At 40.5% G+C, this 22,657-nt stretch overlaps 1 protein-coding gene across 1 annotated transcript in view; it reads left to right on the forward strand.

Moving 5' to 3' along the window:
- Nucleotides 1-22,657, forward strand: part of PIEZO2 (piezo type mechanosensitive ion channel component 2) — a gene marked incomplete in the record, with an annotated part of 436,326 nt that overhangs the window by 129,945 nt on the left and 283,724 nt on the right. Inside the window, 1 exon segment of the mRNA XM_034762599.1 lies at nt 17,753-17,878. Within this exon segment, the coding sequence (XP_034618490.1) occupies nt 17,753-17,878 (126 nt within the window).

Genomic DNA, 22,657 nt, shown 5'->3' on the forward strand with positions numbered 1-22,657 from the left:
CTTTCATTTTATCTTTTTGCTTTGAAGAAGAGGTATACAGTAGTTGTTTTATCTGGTGCTTGGTTTTTAGTTTAACAGTCTCGTCCTTTCCCCATATGACCTCAATAATCAAATAGTTTTGGGTCTGTGGACCCGCGTGTTGTACAAGGCAAAAGCCAAGCAGAAGACTGACAGCAGTATAGCAACTGGTTATGGGGGACCTGGCCACTGATGCTATTTCTACATAAGGCCTTACTCCAGTGAGGGTACATGTGGATAGATGGTGATGGCGGTCATCAGTTATTTCTATGGCAATCTCTGGCTCTGTTGCCTACAGTGTCTCATATAGCAGTTTCTTTGGTCAAAGAAGATGGTGAAAATCCTTTACTGCCTCTTCTTTATCCATCTTCCATCTATTTCTTCAGGGGAATAGTAAGAGTAAGAATCCCAAACAAAAACACACACTTCTCTAACTTGAACAAAACCAGGAGAATAACTTTTAAAATGTTTTTAGCATATAATCCAAGAATTCTTTATTACATTTTATATGTGCATGGAAGCAGTACCTAGGCTCAAAACAAAAATTGGGACATGAAGAAGGTTGGTCTTGTGGTCAAGGCATTGGGTCGGAACTTGGGAGATAAGTGTTCAGTTCCTAACCCTGCTCCAAACTCCCAGTGTGACCGGGAACAAGTCTGATAAGCTCTTTGTGCCTCAGTTCCCCATCTCTAGGGATGATGATCCTTCCTTCATCTGTTTTGTAGATTTCAATCTCTATGGGGCAGGGGCCTACTTACTATGGAAATGTAAAGTGCCTTACACAATGATGCCTGATCTTAATTGGCAACCTCTAGATGCTATCAAAATATAAATAAAAATAAAAACTAAAACAATAACTAAATAATACCTTAGCAAATTTGCAAAATAAGGCAGCAAGAAACATAGTATTTTAAAAAGTACTCTGCTGGGGTGGGAGAAGGAATGAGGATGCCTATTTGTAGTGACACTCTTCCTTTCTGGATACCTGAGTCATTTTCTACTACTTATACATCATTTGTTTGTAATGGTTATAACAACTGATAAGAATATAAATCTGTATTCCAGAGAGAAAGCCCAAGATTATTATGAATAAATAAACCAGGTTTACTCATTAATATAGGTGTAAGTGCTTTAAAATACTTATTTGCATTTCTGTGGTGTTTGTAGTAAATTTTATAGCAGAGGAATTAACATTAAATCCCTGTGGTCCAGATTTATAAAGGTATGTCTATGCCTAAAGATGCAGGTGGCTGTCTAGAGGGATTTCCAAAAGCACCTAAGCAGGTTAGGTGCCTATCACTCATTGAAGTCAGCTTTGGTTTGAGCTTTGTAAAAGGGCATCCGGTTTTGTTTGGGTTTTGATTTTTTAGACATTAAAGTATCTCTGCTACTTGGGGTAATTACTATAGTCCTTAGTCAGACAACATCCCTATTGATTCCATTGCAAGAGTTGGTCATTAGTGGAATTTTGCTGAATATTTTTGAAGGTTTCTTTCCAAACACATAGACTCCATATTTTTAAAATTTCTGTTACATGTTAAAAATAGAACTGCATATGTTCAAGCTGGCTATCTTTATTAGACAGCTCAATGTACATCTATCATAAGACCATTCGTAAAACTACTAGTTTTGAAGCCTCATTGTCCAGTAACCTTGACACTAGAATAGAATCTTAAAGCTACAGCACACTTGCGTATCATTAAATTGGTTTTCACTGTAGGGGTTTTTGCCTATAGGACTAAGCAACACATGGTGTCATGATATTATAATGCAATGCTTTATTAATACTATGTTGAATTACTCTAACATCCAAAAGCCCCAACTAACATTGAGGCCCACTTTGTGCATTCACTACCTGAGCTAAATTCAGGAGCTTGAAGACTAAATTCTGCCCTCTACCAGAGAAAATACTAAGACTGTGTGGTTTAGAGAGGAAAGCTATCAGAGGGGACATGATAGTTGGTTTATAATATAATATAATGAATGATATTGAAGAGGTAAATGGGATACTCCTAATAACCATTTTAAAAAAAACCAATAGAAAAACAATGGACATCCAACGGAACAAGTGCTAAATTTAAAACTGATGAAAGGAACCACTTTTTTACACAATGCGTAATTACTCTGTGGAACCCACTGCCACATGATTATGTGGATAATGAAAAGACCAGTGTGAAACTGTATTACCCACATCATTTTTCTTCTCATGCTCCAGGTCATAAGACAACCTCTAGTGGCCAGATTTTCAAGTGTTCAGTACCCAGCAGCTCCGCTTACTTTGATATCTAAATGGGAGCTGAGCTAATTTCAAAATCTGTTCTTAACTGCACAGGGCTAAGATCTCCCCATATAGGTGGTAATTGTCCATTACAGGAAACTTTGCATCTTCCTCTGATTATGCAGAAAACACAGTACTAAAGTAGATGGATCACTGGTGTAGTGCAGTGTGGCATTTCCTATTTCTTGGGGAAAGGAGGTTCTTCTTTAAGTGATTGCCCGCAGGGATTCCACTCTTGGTGCACATACACCACATGGGCCACAAGGCTGGATTTTTTTGGCAAGCAGTATCAATTGGGGCCATGCCTCCCCACCCGAGGGCATAGAGGATGGAGTGAGTGCCTTGATTCCTTTCTACTGCCCATAGGAATGAGACAGAGTCCATGTGGTATCCGTTGCCTTCTCTCAGTACACTACGCTATTGTTAGTTAGCAGTCATATAGTTAGGTAGATAGTTATTGTCTATTGGCTATAAATAAAGTAATATATAGATGACTTTCTTAGTTATATTTTGGTTTGAGGCCAGGACCCCCACCCCAGCCATACAGGGATGCTTGCAACGTGGCAGAAGCTAAATCCCCATGGCCCATCGTGTAAAGCTTCAATGCCAGTTAACAGGCACCTTGGATGTTTACATAAGACATCCTTCTGCAAAAAATGGCCTTCATGTTATCACCAGAATGTGCTAAGCAGTCACTTTATTTAGATCAGTGACTAAGAAGTGAGAAATGCAGTCTGACCTCCATGTAAGAAGTTCAGCAATAAATTTGGGAAATATTTGCCTAATACTTGTTTATGTTGTTAAATTGAAGCGAGAAGTTCAAATCTTCAGCTGCTGTAAATTGGCATAGTTCCATTTTTTTTCAGCGATGCTATCCTGATTTACACCATCTGAGACGCTTTAAAAAAAATTCTATCTATTAAAGCTTAGATTAATAATTCCTGGTGTTTCACTGCAGAGTTTCTGATTTCCTAACCATTGCCTTTTATTTTCCATTTACAACAGTCATATTTACAGACTGTGAATGGATGGGAAGTTTTCTGTTGAAAAATTTGAGTACAATGTATATTATCAGTAAGTGTTTATATGATGTAGAAAACTGGTTGATATTATGCTTCATTCACTTCTCATGATCAAGGAAGTGACAGTTAGTTGTATGAGTCATAACCTCCCCTACATTAGTGAGAGTTGTCAGTCATCTATCCAAGTAATTTTGGATATTAGGCAATATCCTGATCTGGGTTTTATGTCTTTTAAGAATATTTCAAATTCCAGAATGTTCCTCTCCTCCTTCATTTGTTAGCCTGTAATTTCCAGGAATAAAAATGATTCCTTTAATATTTCCTTTCATTTCTATTGTTTAGTCCAGACATGTATTTTTACTTTTTTCCCCTCTATATTTTTGATAAAATTTCAGATCTACCAGGTTTTTTTTTTTTGTTTTGTTCCCAGTGCTTAATTCACCTGCTATAATGTAATTCAGAGTTCTCAGGTGGTTTTGCTTGCTTGCCTTTTCTAGTTTCTTTGTTCTGTGCTTAGGAGTGTGTGTGTGTGTGTGCGTTCGCGAGGGTGCATATATGCGCGTGCACATTCACCTTTCTTTCAGTCTTATGCTCCTGAGCCTGAAATGTAATTCTGCGGTGGACATGCTGTCTTCCTTTGACCTTTTCAGTTCCTGGTTCTACTGCTGACAGTTCAAACAGTAAACATCGTAAAATCTGTAACAGTGTCACGTACTCCCACTTAGACTTTGTATGCTCTCCTCATATATCTGGTGGTCTGTTTGCATCATTGCTGCAGGCTGAGCTAGATAGAATCTGCTCTCTTATGCCTTCATGGCCTATAGAGTTGGAATCCTTTTTAAATCCATCAAATCCCCATAGTCATATATGGAAATTGACCAGCAATAATAGCAGCAGTTGTACTTCACTGAGCAAATTCCTGGTGTCTACAGACATTCACTCAAGAGGTACAGAGGCACTTGGAAGTTACTTTGCAATCCCTCTTTTTTGCTGAGCAATTAGCATGTTCTTTAAGATACCAGGATGATTAAAAAATTATCCCTCCGTTTAATAGCCAAATGCTCCATCAAGAGTAGTAATCAGATCTGTGCTTAAGCAAACAGCTCCACCATTATTACCAAGCATACAGATCTCAATAAAATATTTCCTGCTTTGTCCACTGGTTGTGAGCAGAAATGATACTATGTGACCTATGACCAATTGTAACACAGGTCAGACTTGAATTACCAATCTTAAACTCCCTTCTGCTCTTTGAAGTTTGTGAATTCCCAGAGACACCAACATGAGCTAGGTACACACCCCTCCAAGGTCAGGATTTATACCATAATGTCTGTTTAGCAGGATTCATCCATAACATCTCCCATGCACCCAACAGAAATGTTCATGAAACTCCAGGAATCCACAAAGCTTACATGGATGAGTTGCACAAATGACCCACATGGATGCTACAACACATGTTTAAATTCCTTAGAAGGCCTAAAACATCTGTTGCTTTCCCTTTCTCTGTGTCTGATTTACCAGGGCCACCCATGGCCCTCTCTACTAATCAGCTAACAGCCTGTCACCATCATGAAGGTTAAAATGTATCCAGCTGAAGACAGATTTAGTGGAGCCTCCTGATAGCTAAACAGGTAATCCCTAACTGGACCAGTGTAACTCTCATAAACAGGAACAAAACTTGAAGAGGCTCTGAATCTCTAAGGGACACATTGCAGATTAGGGAAAGGTAATGGGTAAACATGAGTAGAGAATTTTAGAAAATACTAAATATTTTCCTTTCTTGGCCTTGCAGGTCTTTCCTCAGACATCCTTTGTAGAAGAATTAAGCTACTGTAAGACTTATTAGCTTGGAAAAGAGTGTGTGTGTGTGTGTGTGTGTGTGTGTGTATATATATATATATATATATAATATATTTTTTCCCAGGTGCACACAAGGCAGTTACATATGTAGATAGATCTAGTTACAAAAGATGTGGTCTGGTTAATTGCCTCCATCAGAGCTCTTCTGCGGGCTTAAGAAACCTAATACGTTTGCTGTCAAATAATTTCCAAAATATACCACTGCTGCAAATACTCATTCATGTGAGTTAAAATCTTACTCTCCACTAACACTTGTGCCTAAGAGCTTTTTCACAAGTAAACTTGCTCACTTGAATAGTCACAAAAGGTCAATACAAGAAGTGTGAACATGGCTGAACTGAATTCATGGGGGCTTGGTCCATGACTTGGGCTGCTAGATGCTCTGGTAATACAAATAATAATTAATAACATTTATCTGAGCAAATAGTCTCAAATGTTTTTTACAGTCTTTATCCTGGTCTCATTACAGATAAAGTCAAGATTGCATATTTTAAAGGGGATCACTGCTTCATTTAGAACATATAACAAATTGTCAGTACCCTCTTCAAAATTCACTAGATAATCAATGTAATCTTGAGGGTTGCAAAAGAAGATGTAAATTAAATTCAGAGAGAGGGTCCTTCAGGTACAAGACAAAGTCTAAATCTATGCCAGATATTAATCAGTCATACATAAAGGATTGACTGTACTGTAATTATTATAATTAATGTACTTTGATCCATGCCAACCTTCACTATAACAATTTAAATGTGGGGAATCATAGTTTTATGGTATGTCCTCAACAATTTCATATTAGCAGTCCCTAATCATTTTATAATGAAGTGTTTACGCAGAAACCTATTCACGTGTGATCACTTGGGATGCCCTGCAGAACCCATTCATGGCTTTGTCACTTGTAAATAATACAGCCATCCCAAACCCATGTCACTATAACTGTTTGTTTACCACCTCACAGTAATTTAATTGCTTATGATGCACAGTGGTCTCCCCCTTTCCAAGACAAGGGGTGCATCATTAGAGTCACATGATTGCTGGTGCATCAGAGGAGATGTAGTCTGGCCATAGGTTGCATAGGTCATTGGTTGCAAAGCCAAGCGTTGAAAAGTTAGCAAATGCCAAAATTAATGTTACCTGTGCAACTCTAATTCAGCCACCTCTTTTGCAATCTCTAACAAACATCTAATCAAAGAGTGCAAACTGAGATTTTTCAAAGGCTTATAACTTGGCCAAATTTTGGGGTGTTTTCACGGGAAAAGGCACATCCCTCACACTAAGACCTCATCCCTGCCAAATCTCAAGCCCTTGCTCCAAAACAGGGCGGTACTAGAGTTTCTTGGTGAAATTGTTGTAAGAATTCTTTTAACATGGGCAAAATGTTTCGCTTATCTCATTCTTAGAAATGGCTGAACCATTTTATCAGAAACTTTAAAACAAATATATAAAACCAAACCTATGTTCACGAGAGTGTGCTGCATTAGAAAGTCCCTGCACGAGAGTGTGCTGTATCAGAAAGTAGAATTGCTTCCAGCTCATGGTGCAGTAGAGTAAGTTCCAACAGAATTCAAAGGGAAGGCATTTTGCTCCCATTATTATCTGATACCAAAGAAAAAGGGGCTCTGGCACCCAGTTCTGGAGTTTAGACAGCCGATCACCTGTATTTGCAGACTAAAGCTCAGGATGGTAACGCTGGCCTCAATAATTTCCTCTCTGGCTCCACAAGAGTGGAATGCAGATCTCAGCCTTCAAGATGCATATTTTCATATAGCCATCCATCCTGCCCACAGAAAATATCTTACATTTCAAGTTGACAATACCTATTACCAGTGAAGGGCGTATTGCTTTTTGGACAGTCACAAGCGCCAAGGAAGTTCAACAAATGCCTACCTGTAGTAGAAGCCAACCCGTGAAAGTGATAAGTTATAGTTTATCTGTACTTTGATGATTGGCTCATCTGAGGGAAATCTCATCAGTGGGTGGTCCATTTAATGCAACAGACTCTCCCTGTTTTTGCCTCTCTAGGACTCAAGGTCAATGATAAGAAATTGATTCTAGTCCCTACTCAAAACAAAAATACACTTAATAGAAGCAGTATTGGATGTAACATCAAGATTGGATGTAACAAGGAGAGCTTCAACAACATAGTTGATCTAAATCAGTTAACTGCAGGCAGGGCTGGCGCTTCCACTAGATGACCCTAGGTTTGCCATCCTCGGTGGCAGTTCGGCGGCGGGAGTCCTTCCGCTCCACATCTTCGGGGTGCTTCGGTGCAGGTCCTTCACTCGCTCCGGGACCCGCCGCCGAAGCGCCCCGAAGACACGGAGCGGAAGGACCCCCACTGCCAAATGCTCTGAGGAGGAGCGCTGCTGCCTAGGGCGGCAAAAACCCTGGCACCGCTCCTGACTGGAGGCATATCCTCAAGTGTCAGTGAGAACTTGCTTCAGGCTTCTAGGACACATGGTTTCCTGCACTTATGTAACTCTGCATGCCACACTGCACCTTCAGTGCATGCCAGGGTGATTTAAAATCAATATATTAGCCAATCAGTTATCACCTAGACAAAGTGCAAGTCTCTCAATCACCTTTAAATTGGTGAAGGATCCTGAGGGAGTTTTCAGAGGCATGTCTTTCTCTGCCCTTACTATGCAAGACTCTCTGGCAGTGATGCCTCCAGCATGGGATGCGGGGTTCATCGGAAGATTCAAGGTCTCTGGACTCCTCAAGAGGCCTGATTGCACATAAACATTCTGGAGTTGAGAGCAAGTTGTCACACTTGTGCAGCACTCCTTCCACTTCTATCTATAGTCTAGATATTGACAACAATGCCACAGCAAGGTTTTATATAAACAAATGGGAGGCGTGAGATTCACCCCTCTTTGTCAGAAAGTTGTGCGTTAATGAAACTGGTGTATCAGTCACAAGAGATGGTACTTCACAAGCTACCACGGCTACAGTATGTCCTGGCTGATAGCTTAAAAATTGTCTGCTGAAGAAATCACCAGTGTTCAATATATCTTAGGCCACATCTACACTACCGCTTATGTCAGCAAAATTTATCTTGCTCAGAGGTGTGAAAAAACACATAAGCGGTAGTGTGCACAGCTCGGTTGGTGGGACAGCTTCTCCTACTGACATAACTACTGCTGCTTGGTTTTATTATATCAACAGGAGAGCTCTCTTATTCTGTACAGTAGCCAAAGATAACACTGTGTCCTTGTGAAACTCTTGTTCTTGGAGATGTTCTCAAATTGCATACTCTGTAGGACTTGCACATTTCTGTTTGCCTTTGTGACATGTTTGTGAAAAATGGTTTGCTTTGTGGCACTTCATGCATATCTTCCCTAGTGCTAAGCTTTCCTCTTGCTTTGAATGATGCAGTCCACATCTGTTACAAACTTGTGTCGGTGCCTTTGCCACATGCTTCTCTTCTAATGCTGCATGAGGCTGGTGCTCTGCTGTTGCACCCGGGACCCAATGGTCCACGCTCAATATGTGTGGATGTCTGATTGCTGGTTGCACCTCCCTGTTTTATCACTTGCACGTCGTGAGTGGTGCTAGTGAGTACTTTCATTTGCTCTTTGCATGTCTCTCATCCTTTTGGCTATTTTAACGGTATTTTTCCTAATGTTAAACTGTCCTTTGTTTGTAATTTTTCTTGTATTTCTTTTGAGTTTGTATCCTTCCACATGTCATCCCCATCTGTGAAATCACATTCTTTTATTATCAGTTGTAAGTTTCCACTCATCAATTGCTTCAGTAGGTCCCTGATTTTCTTTCGTTTTCTCCCACCTTGAGTCGGGATCAGCTGCTAGTCCTGCCTGCACTGAAGGCAGGAGAGGACGGGATTTCCTCTTCCCCTGCAAGGAGTGGCTGGGGCTGTGTCAGACCCACCCACAGAAACCTCCCCCAGCTGCAGGAAGCTCAGCATCCTCCTCTCCTTTTTGCCCCCATTGATCCTCAGCTGCTGGGGGAGGGGTCACTGTATGGGGAGCTGCTCCCCCATCCGCCCAACCCTCATGTATCTGGACCTCCCATAGCCAGACCCCCCACCAAGCTTCACCCCAGACCTCCATACCTGAACCTCACCCCACTGAATCTCAACCCCGGCATCTGGAGCCTGCTGCACCCAGACCCTCTGCCTCTGGACCCACACTCCTGCACCCAGACCACCTCCCACTGAGCTCCCTGCACTCAAAGCCCCACCCCCCTGCACCACCCTGAGCCCCCACATCCAGACCTCTACACCACTGACTCCCAACAAGCTGCATCCAGATCCCTGCCCCACTCCCCCAGCACCCACTCCCCTCCGTTGAGCCCCAACCACCTTCATCTGGAAGGTGAAGCCCCTGCAGAGTCCCATTGCCGCTGCACCTGGAACACTCCCCAACGAGCCTCTGTGCATCCAGATCCCCACATACCTAGATCCCCCCACTGAGCTGCCTGCACCCAGATCGTCCCACACAGAATCCTCTCACCTGGATCCCCCCCACACTGACCCCTTCACACTTGGATCTTGCCTGGTTGAGCCTGCCTGCCCCACACCAGGTGCACCTGGCGCAGAGAGTAGGGTGCCCAGATAGCAAGTATGAAAAATAGGGACAGAGTGTGGGGGGTAATAGGGGCCTATATAAGAAAAAGCCCCGAATATCGGGACTGTCTCTATAAAATCGTGACATCTGGTCACCCTAGCAGAGAGGCAGGACCCCAGGTGTTTCTGGGGCAGGCCCAGGCCTTGTGCTGTGTCTGGGTCGGCTGCAACCTCACCACTGAGTCTGTGTCCCAGAGTTGGGGGGCTGCAGGGTGATCTCCCACCTTTGTGCAGCCAGTGGCCTGTGCTCCCCACTGTCCTGCTGGAACCTCTGCCTTTATTTATTGACAAATAAAACTTGCAGAATTTTAAAATATTGTGTGCAGAATTTTTAAATTTTTGGTGCAGAATTCCCTCGGGAGTAGGTCACTGTGCATTGTCTTCATTTATAGTGGTCACAGGAATGGAGATCTATCCAGGATAGAGTAAACGAAACAGGTTTTATTTACAAGCTCCCACCTCTATAGAATTTTTTTCATTATTTGTGAACCTTCATCAGTTGAATATATATGGGCAAGCACTCCTAGAAAAAGAAACTGTCATCTCCCTGACAGTGACGGTGGTTCTTTGAAAGGTTGTCCATATATGCTACCTGTCCTTCCATGCTACTGTGGAGTTCTATAATACTTGCATTCTAAATTGGCAAAGGGAGTGAGGAGCGGTTGGAGTCACCCTGCCCTTTATGCCCTTTGGAGGTATAAGGACGCTCAAAGTGCAGTCCCAGCTCTCAGTGGACACTGTTGGACAAAATAGTCTGAACTGGATTGCACAGGGTTCATGTAAACATCAGTGGAATATATGTTGACAACACAACTTGAAGAACCACAGTCACTATACCCATTTCATCTAGGGTCTGTACACCAGAAAATTCAGACTCTTATATAACTAAATATCTTGGCATAAAATTAGACAATATTTGTATATTCTAGTGTATAAAATAGTTTTTATTTCCTGTATTTGGTTTGGTAAATCTTCACTGTAAAAATGAAGTAGCTGTTGAAGACTTTTGTAGTATTAAACGATCCTCTGGAAAAATAATGAGTGGTTAAGTTCTAAGGCTTGTCTGGCAAAATATTTTGTTAACAAAATGGGTAACTTGCCTCTGTAAACTTGCTAGTCAAAGATTATAACTGGCTTGAAGGATGGCATTGTCTATTGATGCAGAGGATGCAGCTCAGTTCTAATAGTATTCTGGGCACGAAAACTTCTAGAAAAAACAGGAAGTCTTGCAAGAAGCTAGAGTAAGTAGGCATTTATTTTTCTAGGTAGGTCTTTTTCTGTTTTCATTTCTAAATCAGGTTACTTTAAATTACACAACTCTTTTGACTGTCAGGTTTACCCAAGTCCATTTTACAGTCCTGTAAACATAATCATACATACCTGTTAACATTTGAATGAGAGAGAGAAAAGAAATACAGGCAGATAAGCATCTGTGTTTTACATAGTGTGACAAAGTTCCTCCTCTATCTTGGTGGGTCCTGCTCTTATTGGCGGATTTTCTTGTCTCAGAGATTCACCATGTGGGTTGGGGAACAGCCCAGAGACCTGCCCTTCTGGAAGAACCCACAGTCCAGGTCAATTGGGAGGTTTGGGGGGAACCTGGGCCCGCCCTCTACTCCAGGTTCCAGCCCAGGGCCCTGTGGACTGCAGCTGTCTATAGTGTCTCCTGTAACAGCTGCATGACAGCTACAGCTCCCTGGGCTACTTCCCCACGGCCTCCTCCAAACACCTTCCTTAGTGTCATCACAGGACCTTCCTCCTCGTGTCTGATAACGCTTGTGCTCCTCGGTCCTCCAGCAACACACCCTGTCACTCTCAGCTCCTCACACTCACACCACAAACTGAAGTGAGCTCCTTTTTAAACCCCAGGTGCCCTGATTAGCCTGCCTTAATTGATTCAAGCAGTTTCTTCTTAATTGGCTCCAGGTGTCCTAATTAGCCTGCCTGCCTTAACTGGTTCTAGCAGGTTCCTGATTACTCTAGTGCAGCCCCTGCTCTGGTCACTCAAGGAACAGAAAACTACTCATCCAGTGACCAGTGTATTTGTCTTCTACCAGACTCCTGTACCCCACTGGTCTGGGTCTGTCACAATAGAAATAAACAATAGTGAATTTGTTTACAAAAGGTAAAGTTAAAAATGTGTTGATAAACATGTTTTTAATGACATATAAGCTATTGCAAATTCTTTCTGTATTTTTTTTGTGATGTTAAGAAAGGATAAACAGCATTTTATTATAATGTAATATTTTGCTTAAAATTTGATCAAAATGGGATTTATACATTGTTTTAACATTCCTTCTGTTAACATTTTTCTTTTATACTAGGGCACAGTAATAATTAGAGTTCTTGATTGGGGCCCTTAACTCACACTAGAGATAGAAATGAACCCAAAAATCAGATCAAAATCCCTCAAACTTGGGGGACATTTGGAGTGGAAGTTTTGAACAGCTCATTGGGAACATTTAGATACAAATTCTTGTAGTATTGGGGAAGTTAGGATGTAGATTTGACCTTCACACCTTGGATCCCTCTCTCTAAGATACAACCTTGAACTCTGAAGCTATTGGATGTAGATGTAAATTTTGCGGGGCTTAGTCCCATGCAAGTATGTCATAGACAGTGGCGTTCATTAATTCTCATTCATTTCTTGCCTCTTGCTGAGACTTCCAGCAAGTTAGCCAGTTGGTGTTTTTTGTGATGCTTAGCGCTGTCATCTACCTTGGCTGTACTACAAGCAAATTCCTTGGGTAGAAGATAGTGTCGAAGTGCAAAGAATTCTTAAAATGTATTAAACAGATTTTATATATAGTATTAATCTTTATCTAAATTTAGACAGGCTGCAGTGTAATGGAATGCTTACAAGGTAGCAGAAAAAAATATACTATTTGCCAGAAAGGAAGAAAGTAAATTTTTCTTTGGGGGGGGGAGGGGAAATAAAAACAAAAAAGAAAACACTGGCAGCTACAGGATGATTTAAGCATTTTATTGGCATGGGTCCTACTTAGGAAGCATATTTAAGGCTCACTGAATGGAAGTAATCTTTTTTCAGGTTTTGTGCCAATGTATAATTATTGTAATCTGTGGATTAATGGTTTGCCATTGTATAAATATACAGTATAGAAAGTATGCCGCTATTAAATTTTATTCTAAATAAAATTCTTTCAAACTATTGTGTTCCCCTTTTCTTTATTCATAGCCTTTGCCTTGTAATCCACCACTCTAGAGATGACCAACCCTGTATTAGTGCTATTAACACAATCTTTGTATCTCTATTTATTCAAAACATATCAAACACTGTGCAAATTACAACCTGGTTAAACAATCCTGCAGAGCAAGGGAAATGTCCAGAGAGACACACACATCAAACAATTCAAGAGTCTCTTTGTATCTAAATGTTCCCAATGAGCTGTTCAAAACTATCCTGTACATACAGTCGTCACTTTACTTATGAGTTATCTCTGGGGTGGAATGCAGGAGATGTTTAACATTATTACAGGAGAGTTCCATATCTGTGTATATGTAAACACTTAATAGGTAAGTAGATGGCACTCAAGAATATGTAACATAGTTACTAGGTTTTGTAGGATCAATGAAATTTGTTGTTGGGCAGTGAAAATGGCTTCCACTCTGCAGCTCTTTACATCAACTCTTAATACATGCAAAGATTACACAACAACTTAGAAGACTGTAATGTATAATGCTAGGGTTTTCAAAGGATCCTAAGGGATTTAGGATCCTAAGTCCCATTGACTTTCAGCATTAATTGGGTGCCTTAGCCTCCTTAGCACTTGATCCTACAATGTACACTCAGGCACAATGCAGCAAAAAAATTAAATGTGCTTGGCAGTAGTCCCATTCAGTGGGACAACTTGTGTACTTAAAGTTAGGTACATGCATAAGTGCTTTATTGGATTGGGCTAGAACGTTCAGCACCTTGATAAAATTATCTTAGTCTTTGTTTAGAACTGATATCTGATTAGTTCCTGCTTCTCCCGGGATCATCAGAATATAGACTAGAGGATCATAAAAGCAGAACATATTAGTGAATTCAAGAAAAGAATTGACAGGAACTTTGTAGCCAATAGTATTATTAATTATACCTACTAAAATAGATGGCTTTCCTGTCAAGCAGAAGGTGGATAAAGTAGGTAGGTCAAAGTTTATATTCTGTATTTAACTTTTTGTGTACATATGTATCTAATTTTAATACTTGTCATAAAAATGACAGATTTTCATGCAAAATTCAGTAACATTTTTGCTTTAAAAAGTGACAGAGTCCTGTGGCACCTTATAGACTAACAGACGTCTGTTAGTCTGTAAGGTGCCACAGGACTCTTTGTTGCTTTTTACAGATCCAGACTAACACGGCTACGCCTCTGATTTTTTTTCTTTATACTTTCAATTGGCCGGATCCAAACTTCCAGTTTTTAGCACTGCTGAAACTTTGGGGGGAGGTGAACTCCAATTTTAAACATAGTGGTGAGAGACCTTTTTTTTTTCTTTATTTTGCTTTCATTGTAAGGTTAAATGTGATATAGAGGCAGTGTGAGTCTCACTGGCAGCTGAAGTCTCACATCTGAAAAATCCTACTTAGAAGCTAGCTTAAAAACATTTTGCCTTCTGGAAAGGTTCTTCCCCACTCCCACCCCCTGTTCTATGTGTGCATTAGGTATGGGATTTTCAAAATTATTCATCTTTGGCCTAATTTTGCTCTCATTTGAGGTCAATGGCCAAATGCCCTTTGACTTCTATGGGAGGAGTGGTGAGCCAACACTAAGCACTTTAGAAAATCCCACCCATATTTCATAAGACACTTATAAAGCCATTAATTAGAAACCATTTCAGGAGATAATTATATATGAAACATTAACACCACATATTTTATATACTTTTACATATTAGCAAAGATTGCATAAATAGTGACTTATATTTGTTTGTTAACTCTGTTGTAACCAGGTAAAATACTTTTCTGTAAACATAAGTCTGATAATTCCCACACAAAAACTGTTAACAAAGGAGCTAAAGTTGAAAGTGCAAATCAGTAATTTAGGGTAAAATGCAATACAGCGATGTTGTAGTTATCCTGAAACCAAGTGGTATAAACTCAGGAAAATCAGAATTAAGGTTAAATTTAAAAGAAATCCAATTGTAAGGTATAGGATTCCTCCAGTTAGGGCCCCCAAAACCCTTAACTGTTCTCTGTAATGACACCATGCAATAACCATATGATTATGATTAAAGAATTCTACTGTTTGTGGTCCCAGACGAAACTGATTTTTTTTAAACACTTTTGATTTTTCCCCCTTTCTCTCCCCCCTTGATGGTGTCATCACAGTTCACTGTACAGATACACTATTGACCCGGTCAGCTTGCTTTGCCACCCTATGAATACTAACTCTTTGCAGTTTTATATGGCACTTTTCAACATTAAAAGTTCAGTCTGACTTTTGCTATCTGTTAAGCCATTAAAAGAAAAGGCGGGAGCATGGAAAATTCCTAGCATATTAACAGTCAGGCCAAGGTAGTGGCCTGCACTGTTCAGCCCATCCATAAGAGGCTATGGTTTACAGAGTTGTGAGATATGCCCATACAATAGCATGGCCAATAAGTGAACTTTCTTGAAACAGCTATTACTGACTATTGGTCATCTTATCCTCTGTTTCCTTTGCAGTTTCTTAGGAAAAAGCCCTTGCTGGGTCATACAAATGCTAAAAGTTGTGATTGTATTTAATAGTGACGGTGACCCCAGTATGGCAGTGCTGTCTCAAAGGAGGGTCATCAGAAGAGAACACATGTGGTACAATGCTGATTACCCTCTAAATCAGGGATCGGCAACCTTTCAGCAGTGGTGTGCCGAATCTTCATTTATTCACTCTAATTTAAGGTTTCACGTGCCAGTAATACATTTGAACGTTTTTAGAAGGTCTCTTTCTATAAGTCTAAAATATATAACTAAACTATTGTTGTATGTAAAGTAAATAGGTTTTTACAATGTTTAAGAAGCTTCATTTAAAATTAAATTAATATGCAGAGTCCCCCGGACCGGAGGCCAGGACCCAGGCAGTGTGAGTGCCACTGAAAAGCAGCTAGCCTGCTGCCTTTGGCACGTGTGGATAGGTTGCCTACCCCTGCTCTAAATATAACAGCATTTAGCACTTTATTCTCCAGTGAAAATGTTCTGAGTACCAAACGAGTGAGCACATTCCACCCTTGCAGACAATTGTGATGTAGACAGCCAAGAGATGCATATGTTTGTTGAGGGCAGGAGTCCCAGTTGGGCACATTCAAATGGTTATTTGTACTAAAGTTACATGCCTGTGGTTCAGGTGACATGTCATCATTAATCCAGCTCTTGGCTGGATTACCTTTGAAAAATACAAAATTGCTTCCTTGGCCATGTGTGGAGAGTTTTTGGCCCTGTTTAATCCAGTTTAGTTTTGCACGTGGGTTGGAGAGAAGGATTCTAATGAAGTCTCTGCATTCTGACTAGCTTTCCTCTGAATTGGTCAGTGGGGAAAACACCTATTCCCAGAAGTCTGCTAAACTTTCCAGTCCTAAAATTGTGGAGCAACTTACTAACGTAGTGCCTAGACATGTTGGGGTAAATTTCCACAGATGTGTGCCAGGTTTTAGCCCCCCAGTCCCAGTGGGAATTGCATACCACTTGGAAAAGGTACCCATTTTTCTTAGTATCAGAGGGGTAGCCGTGTTAGTCTGAATCTGTAAAAAGCAACAGAGGGTCCTGTGGCACCTTTGAGACTAACAGTTAGTCTCAAAGGTGCCACAGGACCCTCTGTTGCTTTTTACCATTTTTCTTAGTTTCTAGAGCCAGTTCTGGGCCAAATTCTGCCCTAACTTTTATAGATGTACCTCTGCTGAAACCTAAGAAATTACACTGATATAAATGAGATAAAAATCTAACTCTAAAGCTAGAAATCTCTATATTTTGTTTGATTTCACTTGTGGAAATATTCCAGGTTTGTCTTATATTTTGTTTAATTTATGGTACTTAGTGGATTCTTATTTGAGTCCACTGTTGGCTGTTTTTATGCTACTTCCTCTATAAACTAGTGTAGTGCGGGTCACTAACAAATCTAGTAAACAGTATTCTATTTCATTCTCAACGTGGACTCTGGACTCCTGGACTCTATATAAACTATCATTGTGGCTTTCTACAGCATTTATACCCCTTTTTATGGAGCATACAACTTCCATTAAAGTCAATTGAGCTTTTACACAGAAGAACTGTGGATTAATTAAAACAGTTAAACTGCAGTTTAATTTAGGGATTGTCATTGTAAAAGTGGTTAATTATGGATAAGTAAAGCATATTTGAGGACAAGAAAAATGTTCCCTATCTTATTTAAAACTGCTCTGTATTACCTCAGAATTTTAACTCCATCTGTCTCCTTTCAGAGCAGTTCAGTTCTACACATATGCAATTAACTTTTGTCATCTTTTTTAGTTCTAAGTTTTGCATTAGAAAGAAAAAAATATATTTTAAATACAGTAAACCTGGTTTATCCAACCCCCCTAGAAAGTGAAATTCATCCCTTATTCAAATCTATCATTTGTTCATTGGCATAATTAATTTATTCAGTAATCCCCCAATTATCAGTGTCTATGTCAGATGATTAGGTGATAGAAATATTGAAAATTTTCTTCATTGAGTTAAGACTGATATCTGGAGATTCTAGATAATTTCTAAAAAAACATTTGAGGAAAATATTGTATGAGTTATAATCGAGGGTTCTTATAACTGAAGTGCCATATTTGAACATTTGTTATAATCGTGCTGTATACTGTGGTATGAGTGACAGAAACCCTCAAAGTAACATTCATAACTAGTGGGTGGTAACTGATTCTATTTAGAAACCTTTTCCATTTACCAGACTTACAACATTTCTATGCTTGGATAATTTTAAACACTACTTTAACTCTTTTTGGAACTTCTCCCAACTATGTACATCTCAATATTGTGTCTTCTAGGACATACAGGACGGTTATTAAAATCCTTGTGTTTCATCAGTCTATCATTCCTGCTACTGCACATCATCTTCCAAATCACAATAAACAGCCTTGAAGCTGGAAACAATATTGAACCTGGTTTTAACTGTGAGTATCCTTTCTATCTTTGGTGTATTAACATAAAGAATGCAAGAATGCTTCGCTGGTATAAAAGAGAGTGGGGCTGATGGCTGGACTTCTTTACCAGTAAGGCTCTACCCAACTTTGTTAACCTTTGGCGTGCTGCAAGGCCCATCTTTTCCTTATGGGTCAAAGGTAGGTGGGGGAGGGGTTTATTATCAAATGTTTGTAATACTTCTATTGCTGTCAGGGTAGTGTTCTCAGTGGGACCATTATGTATTGTACTACATGTGAATTTTATTTTTGAGAGTTAGACTGACTACCACTATCGTATTATGCCTTCTATGAAATTTTGTTGGACTTGCTTATTTAAGTAACTTTAAACCTTGAATCCAAACCTTGGATTCAAGGTTTACAACCCTAAATAACATGCTACTTTCTTCTTCTTCTTCTCCAATATTATATAGGAAATAGCATTTTTAATATTTTATTTTTGTGGTAACATTAATTAAAAATAAATGATGTAACTTACTGTCTCTTCCTCTTTCAGAAAATATTCTTCAATAATTCAAATGTGAACACTGTTGTACAAATGTTGATTATCCAAAGATTTGAAATAAGATAAATGTAAACTCTAGATAGACTATTTATATTTGTCTTACAGTGCTTATGTTTGACATTTATAACTGGCAAGTTATCTTTGATAAATGCCCATTTAATTTATCATAGAATGTGCTACTACCACTCGAATAAACAGTAGTACCACAATTAAATACAAGACACCCGTAAATCTGAGCATCTGACTTAATACAAAGAAAGCCCCAGGAAACTCAGAATTAATGCTAACACTTCATCCTTCAGTCATACTATTTTTTAAAGAAAAGATACAATTGTGCACATCAACTGACAGTTTTAACTCTGACTTATAGGACTTTTGTCAGATATTTAAGGTTCTTGAAAGAAATTTTTGCATTTTCAAAATATAAAATGCATATAATTGATCCAGTGCTTTAGATAAGTTCCTTTGCTATTTCTATTTCTTTAATAATTATTATGGCTATTATAATTTATATGATCTATTATGGTTGCATTCACCATGCTCTAGGGACTTTCCATATATGTAGATAAATAATTCTTGCCCCCACAATCTTTATAATCTTCATGGACAAGCAAAAAAGAGGGTGGGACGAGAGAGAGAAAACGTACAGTCTTTTTTTTTCTTTCTATAATTAGTATCAACTATGCCCAAATGGCCCTCAACCTAATGCCTTATTAGATTACTAGTTTCTTGCATATGTCGTAGTATAAGTAAGTATTGGTGAGAGATTAGGAGGAGGACCTGGTATTGGTTTTATGGACTAATTCAGGCAGGATATTTCATTTAGAAAGGGGCATGGTAGTAAGTGCAAAGATGGTTGTGGCTGAAATGGATAAACGAGACTGTCAAGCCTGATAGTGTGGAGGAGAAATACTAAATATTATTTATTATTAAATAATGGCATCATAATATGCATGGTACTTACCAGAGAAGTGTCATTTTGGGACACTATCGTGGATCCTTAATTATACTTAAGCATGTAGCCCCAATGCAGTCATACAGTAGGGAATACTTATGCAAATAAGGGCAGGTCTTCACTACGGGGGGGGAGGGGGGGATCGATTTAAGATACGCAAATTCAGCTACACGAATAGCGTAGCTGAATTCGATGTATCGGAGCTGACTTACCCCGCTGTGAGGACGGCGGCAAAATCGACCTCTGCGGCTCCCCGTCAACGGCGCTTACTCCCACCTCCGCTGGTGGAGTAAGCGCGTCGATTCAGGGATCGATTGTCGTGTCCCGATGAGACACGATAACTCGATTCCCGAGAGATCGATTTCTACCCGCCGATTCAGCCTAAGACTTTGCAAGATTGTGCATCGCTAGGGTGACCAGATGTCCCAATTGGAAAGGGATAGTCCTGTATTTAAGCCCTCCTGCAGGTGTCCTGACTTTTTTTCTTTAAAATGTGCAAATTGTCCTGTATTTTTTGCATCTCCCCCATCAGTACTGGGTGGTCCTGCTACTGGTTGGATCCCTGCTTGCTAGCTGCCCACCCACTGGCGGTGAGTGGGGTGTCCAGTGGGTAGCGATGGGTGGTGAGTACGTGAGGCTGGTGGCGGGGTGAAGCTGCAGCATGCCGGGCCGGGCCGCTCTCCCTACCAGTCCGTCAGCACAGCCCCCACTCTGTGCCGGGTCTTGGCCAGCAGAACCCCGCCCCCCCATCCCGTTTCCAGATGGTGCTGGCTACAAGCTGCAGTGGCCAGTGAGTTGCGGGTAGGCGCCAGGCGGCGGCCGGTTACATGTAGCCTCTGCTGCCCACCCATCGGCCCTTTTACTTGCTCTCCCTCTCGCTGTCCTCTCCCTGCTTTGATCCTTCATCCCCCTCAGCTCTGCTGCTCCTCCATATCACCCCCCCCGCCCCCCGGTGGGGCACGTCCCACTCCCAGCACTGTGCAGAGAACCAGCCCCTGGTCGGAGCACTCAGCTCACCAGCAGCCTGGCTGGCAGGCTCCTTCCTTCCCCCACTGCCTCTGGCTGGGCCAGCACCCTGGGAAAGCCTAAGACCTTCCGGCCCAGGGCACTGGCAAGGAGGAGCCAAGCCCTGCGTGTTCCAAAGCCTCACAAAGCACTGGCATGGGGCATCCTCTCCACCCCTCAGCTAAGCTCTGGAGTGGCTGAGGGGAGGTGGAGGAGCGATTTCCAGCCTATTCCTGCCCCTAACCTACAGACGGTGGGGGGGAGGGGATGAGCTCTGCAAAGACGTGGGCCAGGTCATCCCTCCTCCCTCCCCCACCCCTCCACCCCCATAGCTGGAAGCAGTTTCCATTCCTTCTGTCCTGCACAGTGCTGAAATGCTGCTGTTGGCCACATTCTTGTGTGAACCCTGGCAGAAATCTGGGTAGGGGCTTGTGACTTCGCTTACACTACCTCCCCCCCCCCCACCTCCACACACACACATGCATTGCCTCGGGAAGATGCGGCGCCAGGTACCGGGAGAGGCAGGTTCATCCCGGTGTCCCAGCTAGGCATGGAAGGTGAACAGTGTTGGGCAGGAAGGGTCGGGTTGGTCAGTCACCCACTCTGTGTGACAAAGGGGTATGGGTGTGTGTGTGTGCCACCTCTTCCCTTGGGAGCCCTAAAGCCTTAAAGATAAGAAGGTAAATAAAAAGAATCCAGTTACATGGTATTTCTTCTTAATGGGGGCTCAGTCAACTTGATGTTAATTTGAACGTGTTTACTGCATACCCTGGCTTTGAGCTGCTGAGTAGTGTGAATTTCACTCAGAGTTTAAATAAATTAGAGCAAATGTTGCCCTCATTTAAATATAGAGAATATAAGTAATGTTATTTATTGACTATTTAAGGCAGAGAATGACCAGGGGTTTTCAGGAGAGCATTTCCCGTTAGGCTGAAAAAAGTGACACTGGGACAGGGGGAAGGAAGGGAGTGACAGCAGAAGAGGAAAGAAGAGAATGATAACATTGAATTATTTCAGTGTATAGTTTATTTGATATTTTTTAAGTATTCAGGTGTTCCTCAAAATGTGTAAATGACATGAAATTGCTTTCATGCTGTAGGAAAATGAAAACTAGGCCCCAGAACTCAATAGTTTGTACCTCAGAAATAAGTCTTAAGGTTCCATAGAATTCTTCAGGCCTCTTATATAATATTCAGAGCTAATGCCAACTTGAATTGGGGATGAGAGATGCGTAAACAGGTTTTGTAAATTCGTTTGATCCAGAGCCAATGTAGGTCAAGTTGTTAGCTCAGAGAATTTTTTTTCTCTCACTGCTGAGTTATTAAATCCCCTGAAAATACTTTCAGGGTTGGTAATAGAAACCCTTGCAAATCTTTTAAAAACTGGGGATAGTGCAAACTGTCATGTTTTAAAGGGCTAAAGTGATACAGTAACAGTTTAACCAGTGAACTAAAACCCATCTCTTTAATCTTTTAAGTCTAGAAGCATATAGATTTTGGCATCTGCAGAAGCAAAGTAGCAAATGTCAAACTGAAAAGTAAAAATTGTCTAGACATACAGAACTACTTTTTTTTTTTTTAATTCTGCTTTCTATCCAAGACATTTGTAAATCAAAATGAAATACTCCGGATGGCTTGGTTTTTGTACCAATAGATAGTGTTCCAGTTCAGGACCACCAAATATCAGCACACATACAGTTTCTTCATTTTGTTATTTTAACTACCTCACTCCCATTCAAAGCTCATACCCCTTAAGCACAGCTATGAAAATCCACAGCATCTTCTCGAGTCTTTAGGACAATGTTATTGTGGTAACATTAGCTATTGAATCACTGGAGGGCTCTTGTTTCCTTTGAATCCAGTGACTATCACCTGGCATAAGTAAAAAAAATTCTTTAAAAACTGCACTTTTAACTTTATACCAGATTTCTGGTTTGTTAAAGGTTGCATTGTGCAGGTTTGACATTTAATACTTCTGCTTTTTTAAAAATTATAGCTCATCTAGGTAAGAGAGGAAATAGATACAGCAGAAGTAAGGTCTGCAAACCTTCCCAAAATATCTGTTGTGCTGCCTATTAAAATATTTTTATTCTGTCAGAAATATACTCTTAAAATAAATATCAGCTAGGTTTCAATTATGTCATTACAAATAATATAGAATCTGGTTTTGATGTAGTAGTAATATAGGCACAGTAGTACTTTTTTTTATAAATCATTTTTGTCAGTTTGTAATTGTTGAAATAGAATAATTATTATTAGATCAGTTGAACAACTTCTGGCCATAGAAT

Source organism: Trachemys scripta, chromosome 2 (genome assembly GCF_013100865.1).
Source record: "Trachemys scripta elegans isolate TJP31775 chromosome 2, CAS_Tse_1.0, whole genome shotgun sequence".
NCBI lineage: Eukaryota > Metazoa > Chordata > Testudines > Emydidae > Trachemys > Trachemys scripta.